We start from the raw sequence: 16,874 nt of genomic DNA on the forward strand, positions 1-16,874 counted from the left end.
CAGGAAGTGGCAATGATTAGTAAGTTAGAAAGGCATTAAAGAGGATGATAAATGGAAAGGCATTTGGTCCTTATGACATTCTTGTGGAGGTATGGAAGCATCTAGGAGAGGTGGCTGTGGAGTTTTGGGCCAGCTTGTTCAATAGAATTCTCGCGCGTGAGAAGATGCCTGAGGGATGGAAGAAAAGTGTGCTGGTGCCCATTTTTAAGAACAAAGGTGATGTGCAGAGCTGTGGGAACTATAGAGGAATACAGTTGATGAGCCACACAAGGACGTTATGGGAAAAAGTAGTGGAGGCGAGACTCAGGACAGAAGTGAGTATTTGCGAGCAACAGTATGGTTTCATGCCTAGAAGGAGTACCACAGATGCATTATTTGCCTTGAGGATGTTGATGGAAAGGTACAAAGAAGGTCAGAAGGAGCTACATTGTGTCTTTGTAGATCGAGAGAAAGCCTATGACAGAGTACCCAGAGAGGAACTGTGGTACTGCATGCACAAGTCTGGAGTGGCAGAGAAGTATGTTAGAATAATACAGGACATGTACGAGGGCAGCAGAACAGCAGTGAGGTGTGCTGTGACAGACGCATTTAAGGTGGAGGTGGGACTGCATCAGGGATCAGCCCTGAGAGTGGTGACGTAAGCTGAGAGTTGAAAGGTGTGTTTTTCCATCAGACGACCTGTTGTCCTGATCTGGGATCAGCGCGGCGGCCACGCGCAACTCAAACGGGCGGACGACGCTGATCCCGGGTCGGCGAGCGCCGGGACCCGCTGTCCCGCTTTCCCGGTCTCGCTTCTTTTTTTTTTTCTTTTTTACCTCGGACGTGCGGTTCCTGCGCGCGTGTGTGCGCACGCGCTCGCAAACGCAGTCAGCGGACGTGCGCGCGCGCGATCGCTCTCTGGGCCGCCGTGAGAGGTTCAGACGACGTGAGCAATGTGGGAAAGTTGCACTTTTCTTCCTCGCGAGGAACTTGAAGCGAACGCGAGGAAACTTTTCACTCGGGCAGTCGGCCTCCTCCTCCTCGACGCTTTTGTACGTTTGCTAATTCAAGGAAATCTTGTTTCACACCTGCGGAATTTCTGAGCTCATCGCGTCAGTGAACGCCGCTTGCAGGCGGGCAGCAAGCTAACGGCTAGCTCTTGGCCACCTCCGGACTGTTTCAAACGCACTTTTTGCGCCCGTTTGGCGATTAAGTGGAGCGCCCGATGCCGTCGCCGTTCCCCGAAGACTAAAAGACGAAAGCTCGAGCAGGCGGCTAGTGGACTTATCGGGGCGGCGAAAAGTGGGGAAAGCGCGGCGGCTAACTCGCTAGCATGCCGCAGCTGAGCGACGACGGCGACTTGGGCGCCAGCGACGAGCTGATCCAGTTCCACGAAGAGGGCGAGCGCGACGACAAGAGAACCGGAACCGCCGCCGAGACGGACCTGGACGACGTCAAGTCGTCCCTCGTCAACGAGACCGAGACCACCAACGGCGCGTCGGGTTCCGAGGTGAGCGAACTTTTGTTGTTGTTGTGTGCACTTCTTGACCATCTCGTGTGTCCGTGCAGGCGGCCAACAGGCGAGCCGGAACCGAGCCGGACGCGCCCGGCCGGGCCAGGCACAACCGGCTGTCAGGAGAAGGTACCGCTCGAGTCAGTGAATGCATCACGTCACCTTGTTGTTGTTGTTGTTGTTGACGCAGGGGGACGTCCACGTCACCATGGTGACGAAGGCCGCGAACGCAACCCAGCGGGGAGTAAAAAGAAAAAAAAAGTGTCTGTCAACAGGTTGAAAGGTCAAATCGGACACTTTTTGTCCTACACAGTAGACGTGCAACAATGAATCGACAACTAAATGATGACAATTATTTTTATAATCCATTTACAGTTGCAACAATTAACCGGCAACTATTTTGACAGTCGATTTGCAGGTGGAGAAATCATCAACTAAATGGTGATCAAATTCATCGACAACTATATTGATAATTGATTTACAGGCGCAACAATTAATTGACAGCTAATTGGTGATCAAATTAAAGGTCAGATGACAAAGATTTTATGGGGTCTGTTTGAATTCATATTTGCATTGTTTATATGTTATGTAATACATGCACGTCACTTCCAGAAAGTTTTCAACCATAGGTTAGCTCAAATTTGGTTTTTATGACGCATATTGAGCACTCCCCGAACATACCCGAAGCTCAAGACACCGGGGTGTGGTTACTGCATCCACCGCAAGGGCTACCAGAGGTGACGTTGCAGTTGACAAACACAGGGCGCTACACACAATACGCAATGGCGAGCAACGTGTTGGAATATGAGGAGGAGGAGGCTTTCGACTTACAGGAGCACCCAACTGAAGGTGGCATCGTCAAAGCGTACATGTTTGGGCCGATCGGGAGGTCGGAACCTGACAGTGACGACGACGAGCGGCCAGGTAGCAGCTCTACAACAGAAAAAGAGAGTGGCCGCTGGGTCCCTTTTTATACAGTCATGGCTTGAAATAATTTTTAGCACGACTCTACGTATGATATATTCATATATGTTTCAGTGACACGGCACACGCTTTTACATCGGATGCAGTATTCCTATATATTGTGTGCCCCTCGCTCGAGTTGCGTCATAACACGCCGCACACAAAGTCTTTGCCGTGTCATATAGGCAAAAGTACAGACGACAGTACTGAAAAGTACTGCGTGGGTCTTTTTTGTTTTCCTACTCCCCAGTGCATAGTAACCATAATAGAGTCGAAATCCTCACCTCTTGTCTGCGCCGCGGCACCGTGGCGGCTGCCAGATTTACTTCTCTTGCTGGCGTCTCGATGGCCGTCGGAAAAATAGTTGGCGCCGCAGCTGATTTCAGCCTCTACCTCAGTATCCAGTGCTTTCTGCTAAGTCTTTCTCAAAACACGCCGGTTCGAAGTGATCAGCACAGTTTAGAATGCTTGCTAGGCACCCGCAGGTGACCACGCTTCTTCCCCTGTCGATTGGCTTTCCCTATCCACAGATCACGTATTCTTTTTCACTTGCAAAGCCAAAAAAAACTCTTGCCACTGCCTGAACCGTTTCTGCAACCAAATGCCACACAATAAACCATCGTGACATTGCTAAATCATACGACAACAAATATATACGAGGACGGGAGCAATAGCACACAACGCCGAATGAGCAGGCTGTTTGGCTCGTGTGACATCGCAGCACCGGATAGAGCCGAAGACCGGAAGGCGCATTCTGCATCCTATTTTTCGATATAACTGCTCTATATCTGCTATGTAATCACTTTGAAATGGCAGATGTGGTTTGGAAAGGGGTTCTAGAGTTATCAGGAAAAAGGTTAAAATCTTTGTCCTCTGACCTTGAATCAACATGCATGTGTCTGCAGTGAATGTGTGCGTGACGGAGGGTGGCTCAAATGTGGTTTCTTTTCTTTTTTTTTATAGTATATAATTTTTTTATTTTTTATAAACGATAAAAAGTTCCAACGAGCACGCTCACACAGGAGCCGTCGTCGTCACGCCGCCCCGCCGGGCCCCGCCTCTTTGTCGCATGCACGACAGGACAGACAGTATTTTCGACACGGTTGATGCTCCCAATACGCAAAGGAAGACGGCAGTTGAAGTTGTTCCCTGTTGACGTGTCTTTAATGTGTTGTGCTGCGACAGCGCTGAGGTGGCAGCAGACCGCTGGGGGTCTCTTCGCGCCGTCGCCCTATGTGGGCTACCCCTTCTTCGTGATTCCGGACCTGCGCCGGTCCTATCTGGCCGGCGGAGGACTGGCAGCGGCACGCGCGGTAAGTCAGCCGGTGCACGGCAAGAACACCCGAACACCACACGGTGCTACCTGTGACGTCATATGTATCGTGGTGTCACGCCACACTATGCGCGAAACCTGTGAGGTCATACAGTATATGTGACACGTATGTTGTCATGTATGTCACCTACGGTGTCATAGGTAGAGTTAGGCATGGAAAATCGACAACCGATTGGAACCGGGGCTAACGTTCCGGGCTCTCCCGGAATCGTTTTAATTAAAAAAATTCAGTTCCCAGTTTCGATACCAACAGTCCACCGACCCCGAAGAAGAAAGTGGCAAAAACCAACGAAGAAGAACACGCACGAAGAAGTGTTTGTGCCCAATGGGGGCGGCGAACAAAAGCGTGTCTTAACTTTATTAAAATCAAAAACCAGCGCCTTAGTGCAACACTTGGAATAAGATTATATTGTGCAAAGGAGGCTTTGGCGACGTGTCGAAGTCTGACGCGCTCCCTCCCGCTCCGAGCCTCAGCCGATACCGCGCGGAGCTTCAGTCAAGTCAAATTGGGTGGGGCACACGCTCTAATCAGTCTGATAAATTTATGAAAAATCATCAAAATGAAGTCAAATGTAATTCGTTATGAAAATTTCAAGAGGGTAACTTGTAATTGGAAGCAAAGTCTTGCCAACAGTCTGTCCCAGATTACCTTTTATAGACGCCAGATGATGATGTCATTGAAGGACTCTGATATCAGGATCCTGCAGATTTTTCCAGCCCGTTGTCACGTATGATGTCATACACGTCACCTATGATGTCATGCTCATTTCACTTCGTATACGATTCACTGACGTCAGGTCGAGGGCCGACGGGACGATGTTATTTTCTTGTTTGTCCACCAGGAAGGTTTAGCTTTTTGTGTGTGTGTGTGTGTGTGTGTGGCATTTTCAAAAGCTATATATATATATATATATATATATATATATTTCAAAAGCTATATTTTCAAAAAGCTATATTTTCAAAAAGCTATATATATATATATATATGGATCTGTTAGTGTGTGTGTATGAGTCATTTACATATTTTGTAACAGTTGAATTGTGTTGAAGTGACCAAAAGGTGGCGTAGTAGTGCTTGTGGTTTGTTGTCAATAACTGAGCTGCAGCAATGACAAAAATGCTTTGCTTTGTGTGTGTGTGCGTTTGTGTGCTTGTGTGTGCGTGTTTGTGCATGTATTTGTGTGTTCACGTGTGGTTGTGTGTGTTTATATGTACGTCTGTGTGCATGTGTGTGTTTGCGTGTGTTTGTGTGTGCATATGTGTGTTTGTGGATATGTTCGTGTGTGATTGTGTGTGTGCGCGGGTGTAGTATTTTCCTCTCCAGTGGCCCCTGCTGGACATTCCGGGAAGATCAGCCATGAGAGACTCGGCCACGCCCGTTCACCTGGTATGAGACATGACGACACCCTCTGGTCACGTGACACCATTGCAGCAACTCGTATAAGGGGCAGTTAGGGACATTATTCAGGATTAGGTCTCACACTTACTATTCAAATGCTTTCACAGTCACACAATCTACTGAAAGGCTCTCATAAACACAACTCAAACACTCTCATACGCACAATTCTTACTCTCATAAAGACTACTCAAACACTCTCATTAACACGACTCAAACACTCTCATACGCATGAGTTCTTCTCATACAGACTACTCAAACACTCTCAACACTACTCAAACACTCATGGCACGAGTCTTGCTCTCATAAAGACTACTCAAACACTCTCAGTAACACTACTCAAATGCGTTCAAGAGCACGTCAATCACATTCTCGCACACGTCACTGGCATTCCCAAGTTCATGTCAATCATGCTCATGCACACGTCGATTGTGCTCAAACTTGAATAGTGTAAATCTTTTATTAGGTAGTTCAATTCAAAAAGTGAAATTATAGAGATGCACTGCACACTGCACACACTCAAGGGTGAAGTATTTTAGATTTAAAATATGTATTATTTTGATGATTATAGCAAATAAAAAAAATTCCCCATATTGAGAAACTCAAATATAACGTCAAATGAAATAGTTAATTAATTCAAGAAATAAAGTGATTTTTTAAATGTAGAAATTAGGCTGGAATTTTCCCTCTGAAAAGTACTTCAGTGTTTAATCACTCTATGAGTACTGAAGAAAAACCTTTCAATTATATTCTAATTTATTGAGCTGTACCTATATTTAACAAAGTCATGAAATATTTGACTCTGAGTGTGTGTATCTATGACACGAGTTTCACTACGACAATTCAATTCCTTCATTCCCTTTGGCCCTCCTCATTAGGTACACCGGCGCAGGGGAGCTTAAACGCGACTATCCGGCCGTCCTGCCCGTAACGAACCGAATACGTTTCAGATTGTAACGCAGCGGTGTTGAAACTCTGTCTCGAGTCAGGGGGAGTAAGCACACGTCCACTGCGTTTTAGCCCGTAAGGCACATTTATTCGGCAGCATCCGTGTTCGATTAATGGCGTCTCGCTCTTGGTCGACGAGCCAGCGTAGCCCTATGTCATATTCTGATTGGATTCTGATTGACCATTATGTCATATCCTACAGCACTTACACATTAAAAGCATCCATTTTAAATCAATGAGGAAAAGCATTATTGTAACACAATAACCAACAAGTATACGACATAGATACATTATAAATATATATTAATGTATTATACAGTATAATTCTATGTAAGCTACTGCTTAAGTTAGGCTTACTATTGTACTTTATGGCTGTTGGTCAATGCCATATTTTATTTCGAAACCACTTCCTTTTCAACTCATATGAATACACGCTCACATAAACATGTCAAATGTCTGCACACATACAGTTCAAATAACCTCGTAGAAACGTCAAATCTATTCACACACCATCCTCAAATCTATTCATAAAATTTACTCAGATCCTTTCACATTTCAATCTCAAATGTACTCAGTACTCATCAGAATCAGAATCATCTTTATTTGGCAAGTAGAGAGTGATTAAACACTGAAATACTTTTCAGAGGGCAAATTCCAGCCTAATTTCTACGTTAATTTCCTGAATTAATTCACTATTTCGTTTGACGTTATATTTTAGTTTCTCAATATGGGGAATTTTTGGTATTTGTTATGTGCTATAATCATCCAAATAATACATATTTTAAACATGAAATACTTCACTCTTGAGTGTGTGCAGTGCATCGCTATAATTTCACTTTTTGAATTGAACTAACTAGATTTACACTATTCACATGTAAGCATAATCCACGTGTGAGTGAACATGATTGACATTAACTCGTGAATGCCAGTGACGTGTGCGAGAATGTGATTGACGTGCTTGCGTGAACGGATTTGAGTAGTGTTAAAGAGAGTGTTTGAGTAGTCTTTATGAGATCAAGACTCGTGTGTATGGGAGTGTTTAAGTGGTGTTATTGAGTGTGTTTGAATGGTCTTTATGAGAGCAAGAATCGTGCATATGACAGTGTTTGAGTAGTGTTAATGAGAGCAAGACTCGTGAGTAAGAGAGTGTTTGAGTAGTCTTCTTGAGAGCAAGACTCGTGCGTATGAGAGTGTTTGAGTTGTGTTTATGAGAGAATTTCAGTACTTTGTGTGTGTGTGAAAGTATTTGAATAGTAAGTGTGAGAGCTAATCCTGAATAATGTACCTAACGGCCCCTCATACACTCACCTTAGTTGCTGCGCGCATGCGGTGTGTCTGTGTGCGCAGTCTAGCGGTGTGCACGCCGACGTGGGTCATCTCCACCCGCTGCTGTCCCGCCGCCCCGAGGGCTTATTCCCGCCCCAGAGGGCGTCGCCTGGCTTCTCGCCCGACCCAGGTGAGACACGGCGGTGACCCCGCGGGAACTCGCACGCGCGCTCAGGCTAACGTGCTCACACATGTGCTCCGGCAGGCTCATCCCGCCCGCCGCACGTCGCCTGCTATCCTATATCGCCCGGGGGCGGGGCTCACGCGTTTGATTGGCTGTGAGTACAGCGTGGGTGGGTCTGTGTGTTTTTGTGAGAAGGACTGTGTGCATGTGAGAGACGGAGGGAGAGTATGTGTGTGTGTGTGTGTACGTGCGTGTGCGTGTGACAGAGAGAAAGGGTCTGTGAGGACTGTGCGTGTGTATTGGCATGTGTGAGTGTAAAGAGTGCGTATGAATAAACGTGTGTGTAAGTGTACGTGTTGTCTGTGCGATGTGTTTGTGTGTGTGTGTGTGCGCGTGTTAGCATGTCTCGTGTGTGTGAGTGTGTGTGTGTGCGCGCGTGTGTGTGCGCTCTGTGACTTTGTGTGGGCGTGCGTCTTTGTTAGCTTGTCTCTGAATGTGTGTGTGCGCACGTGCGTTAGCATGTTTCTTGTGTGTGTGTGTATCCGTCTGTGTTAGCGTGTCTCTGAACATGTGTGTGTGTGTGTGTTAGCATGTCTCTCAACGTGTGTGTGCGCTCTGTGATTTTGTGCGCGTGTGTCTACAGGCAGGGTCAGCCGGTGTACCCGATGACGGGAGGCTTCTCGCCCGCCACCCTCGGCATCAATGCCTCCGTGTCAAGGTGAGTGCCATCAGGGGGCGAGCTTTCAGGGTTGGATCGACCAATCAGACGTGTTCGTCGGTGTAGTGACCTTTAGAGGGCGGGGTGATTTATTGATTTGATCAATTGATTAGATTGTGACGTTTGGGGCGTACTTCCCGTTTGTGACGTCAGCCTGGTGTCGAGCGGCTTCTCTTCCGGTGGCCCGGCGAGCAGCTCGTCGCCGTCGGCCTACGTCTCGGCGGCCGTCAAACTGGAACCCCGAGAACCCAGAGAACCCCGAGAACCAGGCCTGTTGAGGTAACGCTCGGTACCGCAGACGGCCAAGTGTCCATCTTGGGTGCTTTCGAAACGCAGGCTCCCTTTCTCTGAATCAACGGACGGCTGCCTCGCTCGAGCGACTTGCTCGAACAGCTTCCGTGCCGCCCAACGGTCCGGAGTGTAGAGAGTGCGTTTAGAATGCATTTCCGGACGTACCCAGATTCCGCCTAGAGCGGGTTGCCTCCTTGTCTCCGTACGGTAGCGTGTCCGCCATATTGGATGTGGCAGATCTGCCCCGTAAACGAATGTGAGTCAAGGGACCGAATGTCAGAAAGCGACAAACTGAGTGCCTCTCATTCGCATACTCGTATATTTGGGAAACAGATTGGTGGTCACATAGGTGCGCGTGTGTGTGTGCATGTATGAAAGCGAAAGAAAGTGTTTGTGAGAAGGACTGTGTGCGTGTGAAAGAGAGTGTGTGTAACACAGAGGGAAACAGAGAGTGCGTTCGTGAGGTTGTGTGTATGCATTTGTGTGTGAGAAGGAGAGTTTCAACGTGTGTGTGAGGGAGAGTGTATGTGTGAATCAAAAGCAACGTCCGCCCCTTTTAATCTGATGCTGGTAAATAGGAACTCCTCCTACGAATGTTCAGAATGCAGTCCCCCTCGCCGTATCGCACTTCACTTTTCACGGTCTCACTGTATAGCAGATTATTCAATGATACATATGGTGCGGATTATTTGCTATCTGCAGTTTTTCCACTACACGGACTAATGTTACCGCCAAAACAGAACTGGCTTACACAACTGCACGTCTACAGCAAAGTAATTTAATATACTGTAGTTTAGCAGCGCTTGTTAGAACCACTTGAAATCATAGCAGATGGTTCACGTAGAGGGATGATGGAAACAGCCGAAAGCCAGCCAATCCTTTCTTCTTTCAAATGAGCAAATTGAGCAAAAGGGAACAAAATAAACAGTAAACAGTTACTCGACACACAAACTGTTCTACGGTTAGCCAGTTAGCACTCAGCCAAGTTTACACTCTGATTGGCTGACTCCCACGTCACTTACCAGGACAGGCTCCGCCTTTCGTAGCCACAAAAACATTCAAGATACCACAGTGGAGAACGTGGGGCTGGTGACACCAAGTGGACACAAATAATGCCTGCACCTCAAATGCATATTTTGTATTGGTCTTATGCATAAAGCTTTAGAATATCGACTTGCCAGCCTATCTCCCAACACAGGAAGTCGGCGGCGCCGATGGTGGGCACGCAGGCCGTCGATCAGAAGGTCAAAGCTCACATCAAGAAACCTCTCAACGCCTTCATGTTGTTTATGAGGGACGAGAGGCCCAAAGTGGTGGCGCAGTGCCAAGTCAAGGAGAGCGCCACCATCAACCAGATCCTGGGACAGCGGGTCAGTGCGTGCCAGAGAGAGAGAAAGGAGGGGGAGTGAGACGGAGTGCATGACAAAGAGTGAGTGTGTGTGAGTGAGAGAGCGTGTGCATTACACAGCATGAAACTGTGTGTTTGTGCATGCACATGTGTCTGTGTTGGAGTGGAAGAGAGCAAGTGTGTGTGTGTGTGTGTGTGTGTGAGGCTATGTGTAAGTTGGGAGTCTGTGTGTGTGCGTGCATGTGTTTGGGCTTTCACTGTATTGAAAAAACGTGGCTTCGTGTCACATAACTGCAATCGATTCTCCCCCAAATCTCTCCTTATGCCCCCTTCAACCTCTGAGAGTATCAGAACGCTCGCCCCAATATTTTGCATTTTATGGACGTTAAAGCGTTTTGCTCATTATCGCGGAGCGCGGATGCCAACGAAACTCGGGGACACGTCACCCCCACGTCGCATTTGACAGGTCAACAGCAAAAGATAAATGATTAGTGATCTTATGAAACCTATTGGTTTTTGTAGGTAATCAATCAAAATTAACTTTCATTTCTGTATTTTAATAAACACAAACACACTATCTGGTTTGTATTTATTTAAAGAATATATATACAGATATAAAATAAGAGATAAGAATATAAAACATAACATAACCCTAGAACATAAGAATATAAGACTTGATGCCTGCATCACAGGGGCAACACAAGACTTGGAAAGTTGAAGAATGGTCCAAAAACACCAGTTCGGAACATTCCAAGTTGATAGCGAACAGGTGAGTGTCATGATTGAGTATAAAATGGGCATCCCCAAAAGGATATTTCCTGCTGCACGTGGGCTCAGGAACACTTCCGAAAACCATCATCACTTCTGAAAACCATCATCAGTTAACACAGTTGGTCACTACATCTGCAAGTTAAAACTCTACCGTGCAAAGCGAAAGCCACAAATCAGCAACAGGCAGAAACTCCGCCGGCCGGCTTCTCTGGGCCCGTACTCATCTGAGATGGAATGCAGACGCAAAGTGGAAAAGTGTGCTGCGGTCTGACCAGTCCACATTTCAAATTGTTTTTGGAAATCACGGACGTGGTGTCCTCTCACCCAAAGAGGAAAAGGACCATCCGGATTGTTGTCAGCGCAAACTTGAAAATAAGACAGCACCTGTGATGAGATGGGAGTGTGTTAGTGGCATGGGTAACTTTAACATTAACCTTCACGCTTAAAGGAACATCCACATTGTGGAGCAACATATGCTGCCATCCAAGCGACGTCGTTTTTAGGGCCGTCCCTGCTTATTTCAGCAAGACAGTGCCAAGCCGCACAATGCGCAGGTTACAACAGGACAGCTTAATTGGTAGTAAAGGAGTGCGAGTACTAGACTGGCCGGCCAGCAGTCCAGACATGCCGTCTCCCATTGAAAATGTGTGCAGGCGCATTATGAAGCGCAAAAATACCACAACCGAGACCCCGGACTGTTGAGCAACCCAAGTTTACATCAAGCAAGAATGGGGAAGAATTGCACCTATAAGCTTCAACAATACCTGCCCTCCCTTCCCAAACGCTGGCCCAGATTTAACAACAGGCGTCACATTCAAAATGAGAGCATAAATGCAAAAATACAGTTTCAGTTTGAACATAAAAAATCTTGTCTTTGTACTTAGTGCATTCAATGGAATTACGTTGAAAAGGATTCACAAATCATTGCATTCTGTTTTTATTTACAGTTTACACAATGTCCCAACTTCATTGGAATTGGGCTTCGGAGACATCGCCATATTGACGTGCTGTTGAAATATGATAATCAGAATATATACAGACCGGTGTGATTTCTTATTCTTTTACATGTTTGTCAGACACATTTTTTCCCATCATCAAATATATTTAAATATTAGTCAAAGACAACACAAGTAAACACAAAATGCAGTTTTTAAATGAAGGTTTTTATTATTACGGGAGAAAAAAAAATCCAATCCTAATTGGCCATGTGTGAAAAAAACTGATGGCCCCCCAAGCCAACTAAGTGGTTGCGCCACCCTTAGCAGCAACAACTGCAAGCAAGCGTTTGCCAGAACTTGCAATGAGTCTCTTACAACGCTGATTGGCCCACTCATCTTTGCAGAATTGTTGTAATTCAGACACATTGGTGGGTTTCTGGGCATGACGCGTCTTTTTACGGTCACGCCACAGCATCTCAATAGGATTCAGGTCAGGACTTGGACGAGGCCACTTCAAAGTCTTCATTTTGTTTTGCTTCAGCCATTCAGAGGTGGACTTGCTGGTGTGTTTTGGATCGTCGTCCTGCTGCAGAACCCAAGTTGGTTTCCGCTTGAACAGATGGTCGGACATTCTCCTTCGGGTTTTTTGCCAGACAGGAGAATTCATGGTTCTATTTATCACAACAAGTCTTCCAGATCCTAAAGAAGCAAAACAGCCCGAGACCAGCACACGACCACCACCACCACCATGTTTTACTGTTGGTATGGTGCTCTTTTTCTGAAATGTTACTTTTATCCCAGATGTAATGGGGGACACGACTTCCAAAACGTTCACCTTTTGTCTCATCAGACCACAGAGTATTTTCCCAAAAGTCTTGGGGATCATCAAGATGTCTTCTGGCAGAATTGAGACGAGCCTTAATGTTCTTTTTGCTCAGCAGTGGTTTTCCTCTCGGAATTCTGCCATGCAGACCATTTTTTCCCAGTCTCGTTCTTATGGTGGAGTCATGAACACTGACCTTAACTCAGAATCATCTTTATTTGCCAAGTATGTCCAAAAAACACACAAGGAATTTGTCTCCGGTACTTGGAGCCGCTCTAGTACGACAACAGACGGTCAATTGACAGAGAACACTTTGGAGACAGAAAGACATTGACAAAAACAGTCACTGAGCAATAAAGGGTTTATAGTTATCTGGTAATACATTTTTTTCTGACAATTGTGCAAAAGATGCAGAGTCCTCTAGCACTTAGAGCAGTTCGAATGACTAATATTGCAGTAGTCCGGGGCAATGACTATTGTGCAAAGGGCGCCGAGACTTCAAGGAGTGGATGCAGTTTAAAGTGACGAGTAGCGCGATAATCTGGGACAATGTTGATTGTGCAAATGTTGCAGATACTGCTCAATCACTGTGCAAATGGAGCAGATGCTACTCTGGCATGAGTGGCCAGTATTGGATATGCAACCACAGATATGCAAATAGTGCAGCGTGGTGAGACTTCTACAGTGACTGCACGAATAATATATAACTGGCCTGACAGAAATGTGACAACGAACTCAAGTCAAAACATTGCCAGCATGTTGTAATGGAATTGTAGGTTAGCTGTTTAAGAAGTTGATGGCAAGAGGGAAGAAGCTGTTGGAATGTCTGCTAGTTCTAGTTTGCATTGATCGGTAGCGCCTACCTGAGGGAAGGAGCTGGAAGAGCCGGTGACCGGGATGCGGAGGGTCCGAGAGGATTTTGCACACTCTTGTCTTAGTTCTGGCAGCGTGCAAGTCCTCAAGGGTGGGTAGGGGGTTACCGACAATCCTTTCAGCAGTTTTGATTGTCCGTTGCAGTCGGAGTTTGTCCTTTTTTGTAGCAGCACCAAACCAGACTGTGATGGAAGAACACAGGACTGATTCGATGACCGCTGTGTAGAACTGTCTCAGCAGCTCCGGTGGCAGGCCGCAGGAAGTACATCCACTGCTGGGCCTTTTTGAGGACGGACCTGAAGTTGGTTGCCCACTTCAGGTCCTGAGAGATTGTAATTCCCAGGAACTTGAAAACCTCGACGGTTGACACAAGGCAGCTGGACAACGTGAGGGGCAGATGTGGCGAAGGATGCCTCCTGAAGTCCACGATCATCTCTACAGTCTTGAGCGTGTTCAGCTCCAGGTTGTGTCGTCCGCACCACAGCTCCAGCCGCTCCGCTTCCTGTCGATATGCAGACTCGTCACCGTCCTTGATGAGGCCGATGACGGCGGTGTCATCTGCAAACTTCAGGAGTTTGACAGCCGGGTGCGCTGAGGTGCAGTCGTTCGTGTAGAGAGAGAAGAGCAGTGGAGAGAGGACACAACCTTGGGGCGCCCCAGTGCTGATGCTGCGTTTGGATGAGGTGGATCGACGGAAACACCAATGTGTCCTCTCTTGCGGAGCTTCACCTGGATGCCGGCTCGCTTCCCTCTGTGGCGCCGCCTCCGACTCCATGCCCCAAAGACCGCGGTTGCTGCTCCGGTGAGTAACTCGGGGAAAAAAACTGAGCGGATTTGCGAAAGTTGGTGAAAGAAAGTCCGGAGTAGCCTGCTTGATGGTTAGCAAGTCTCCCCTAAGTGAGTCGTGTAATGTCTCCAAAGACGAATGAAAAACACAAAAACAAAAACAATACTAGAGAGCGCGTAACCGAGGCGACCAGACTGCTAGGCGCCAGCTTGTTAATATCTGTTCATGCGTTTGCCTTCTATGGGAATCTTAACTGACTTAACTGAGGTAAGTGAGGCCTGCAGTTCTTCGGAAGTTGTTGCGGGGTCTTTTGGGACCTCTTGGATGAGTTGTCGCTGCGCTCTCGGGGTCATTTTGGTGGGCCGGCCACTCCTGGGAAGCTTCACCACTGTTCTGTGTTTTTGCCGTTTGTGGATTATTGCTCTCACTGTGGTTTCGCTGGCATCCCAAAGCTTTAGAAATGGCTTTATGACTTCTTCCACACTGACAAATCTCAATTACTTGCTTTCTCATGTGTTCCTTAATTTCTTTAGATCTTGGCATTCTGTCTAGCTTTTGAGGATCTTTTAGATAAAAACTTCACTTTGTCAGGCAGGTGCTATTGAAGTGATTTCTTGATTGAGAACAGGTGTGGCAGTATCAGGCCTGGGTGTGGCTCGAGAACTTGAACTCGGGTATGACAAACGACATCCATCCATCCATTTTCTGAGCCGCTTCTCTTCACGCGGGTCGCGGGCGTGCCGGAGCCTATCCCAGCTGTCATCGGGCAGGAGGCGGGGCACACCCTGAACTGGTTGCCAGCCAATCGCAGGCCACTTACAAACAAACAACCATTCGCACTCACAGTCACACCTACGGGCAATTCAAAGTCTTCAATTAACCTACCATGCGTGTTTTTGGGATGTGGGAGGAAAGCGGAGTGCCCGGAGAAAAGCCACGCAGGCACGGCGAGAACATGCAAACTCCACACAGGCGGGGCCGGGGATTGAACCCGGGTCCTCAGAACTGTGAGGCTGTCGCTCTAACCGGTCGTCCACCGTGCTGCCAGACAAACTAACAGGGTGGGGCAATTCCCTGACAGGCTTAACAGGGTGGGGCAATTCCCTTTTACACACAGGGCCATGTAGGTTTGGATTTATAAATTTTTTGTGTCTCCCTTAATCAAAAAACATTTAAAAACTGCATTTTGTGTTTACTTGTGTTGTCTTTGATTAATATTTAAATTGGTTTGAAGATGGGAAATATTTAAGTGTGACAAAAAAAAAAAGAAATCGGGAAGGGTGCAAACACTTTTTCACAGTAAGCGCGCATCACGACGATTCCACGTCACCGCTACTCGCCTTGCTGCTCAGTCTGACAGGCTCCCACACTTTCGCCATCGGCGGTCTTTTTTCCGACATTTGCCTTATCGGACGTCGTCGCCCTCTTCCCCTTCCTTCAATCCAATCCAATGAGTGCGCTTCGCTTTCGCCTCCCCTCGCGGAAAGCATGTCATCATCAGCCATCATTTTTAGGACTCGAGGGACTCCAAAAACTCGAGCGCTGGTTTCACCCCATGTACGTGTGTGTGTGTGTGTGTGTGTGTGTGTGTGTGTGTGTGTGTGTCCGTGTCCACAGTGGCATTCCCTGAGCAAGGACGAGCAGGCCAAATATTATGAGCTCGCCCGGAAGGAGCGCCTGCTCCACTCTCAACTTTACCCTGGATGGTCGGCCAGAGACAACTACGTCAGTACACGTGCACTCGGCACACGTAATCACCGTCGCTCGCTGGCGTCAATTCATCTAGTGTGTATTTGTGTGTGTGTGTGTGCGCAGGGCAAGAAGAAGAAGAGGAAGAAAAGCAAGAGTGATCCCCAACAAGACAGTAAGGCGTCCTTGTTGTCATAGCAACGCATGACGACAAGCATATATGATGTCATCACTCACCCGTCTGTGTTGCGCTTGTTGTTTTTCAGCCGGCGCAGACGATTCCCCGCCACAGCCCAAGTGCGCGCACCTGTCCTCCTCCGTGCACGACGAGGCGCCTCACGCGCACGCCCCTCTCATGCATGCGCGTGCGCACACGTCTGCTGTCGACATGCACACGCGCACCCGCCCGTCACGCCCGCGCACAGTCTCCCACCTCACGCACACGCACTTGTCCCAGGCCAGCCCCGCCTCCTCCGTTGACTCCCCGGCCACGCCCACCGCCGCGCTGGCATCACCCGCCGCCCCGGCACCCACGCACACAGAGCATACGCACTCAGTCACACAATCGGCCTCGTACGGTGAGCACACGTCGCCGTACGCCGACCGGCCGCTCGCCCTCACTGCGAAGCCGCCGCGCGACACGCATGCCCCGCGCCTGTCCGCGCCCACCTTGGAGCCACCCTCCCCGGCCCCACCCTCCTCCTCTCACAGACGAGCCAATCAGCTGTAAGCGGTGGCGAGCCAGTCAGCCATTATCCAAAAAACAAAACAAAACAAAACAAAAAGCTTTTAAACGTTTTTTAAATCCCATTTCTTGTCGTATGAAAACGACAAGTTTGTGGTCAATATTTGACTTTGTCGTCACGCGTGTTTTCGTTCGTGTTTTCACTCACAAAACTGCTTTTGTAAACCGGAATAAATATTCACAACTTAACCACATGCTGCTTCATCAACTCGCAAACCCATGATGATGTCATACGTGGGTGAACAGCTTACTCGGGGTGTGAGGGAGTGTGTCCATATACAAGTTGTTGGCATCCCGTCACTCATGTTTG

The 16,874-nt window shown here is 47.7% G+C and overlaps 1 protein-coding gene across 2 annotated transcripts; it reads left to right on the forward strand.

The window, feature by feature from the left end:
- The first annotated feature begins 592 nt into the window (after window positions 1-592).
- Window positions 593-16,753, forward strand: LOC133489903 (transcription factor 7-like 1-B). 2 transcript variants are annotated; one of them, XM_061799174.1, is made up of 12 exons: window positions 596-1,489; window positions 1,549-1,621; window positions 3,641-3,768; window positions 5,097-5,174; window positions 7,479-7,587; window positions 7,663-7,735; window positions 8,225-8,299; window positions 8,453-8,578; window positions 9,789-9,960; window positions 15,748-15,855; window positions 15,946-15,994; window positions 16,086-16,753. In XM_061799174.1, exons 1-12 carry the CDS (start codon window positions 1,313-1,315, stop codon window positions 16,547-16,549), a joined length of 1,632 nt encoding a protein of 543 aa, XP_061655158.1. In that variant the 5' UTR covers window positions 596-1,312; the 3' UTR covers window positions 16,550-16,753. The 2 variants fall into 2 exon arrangements, with proteins under 2 accessions (XP_061655159.1, XP_061655158.1); XM_061799175.1 differs by lacking the exon at window positions 8,453-8,578 and having other exon boundaries at window positions 593-1,489.
- The last annotated feature ends 121 nt before the right edge of the window (window positions 16,754-16,874 follow it).

This window comes from Phyllopteryx taeniolatus, chromosome 15 (genome assembly GCF_024500385.1).
Source record: "Phyllopteryx taeniolatus isolate TA_2022b chromosome 15, UOR_Ptae_1.2, whole genome shotgun sequence".
NCBI classification, from domain to species: Eukaryota; Metazoa; Chordata; class Actinopteri; order Syngnathiformes; family Syngnathidae; genus Phyllopteryx; species Phyllopteryx taeniolatus.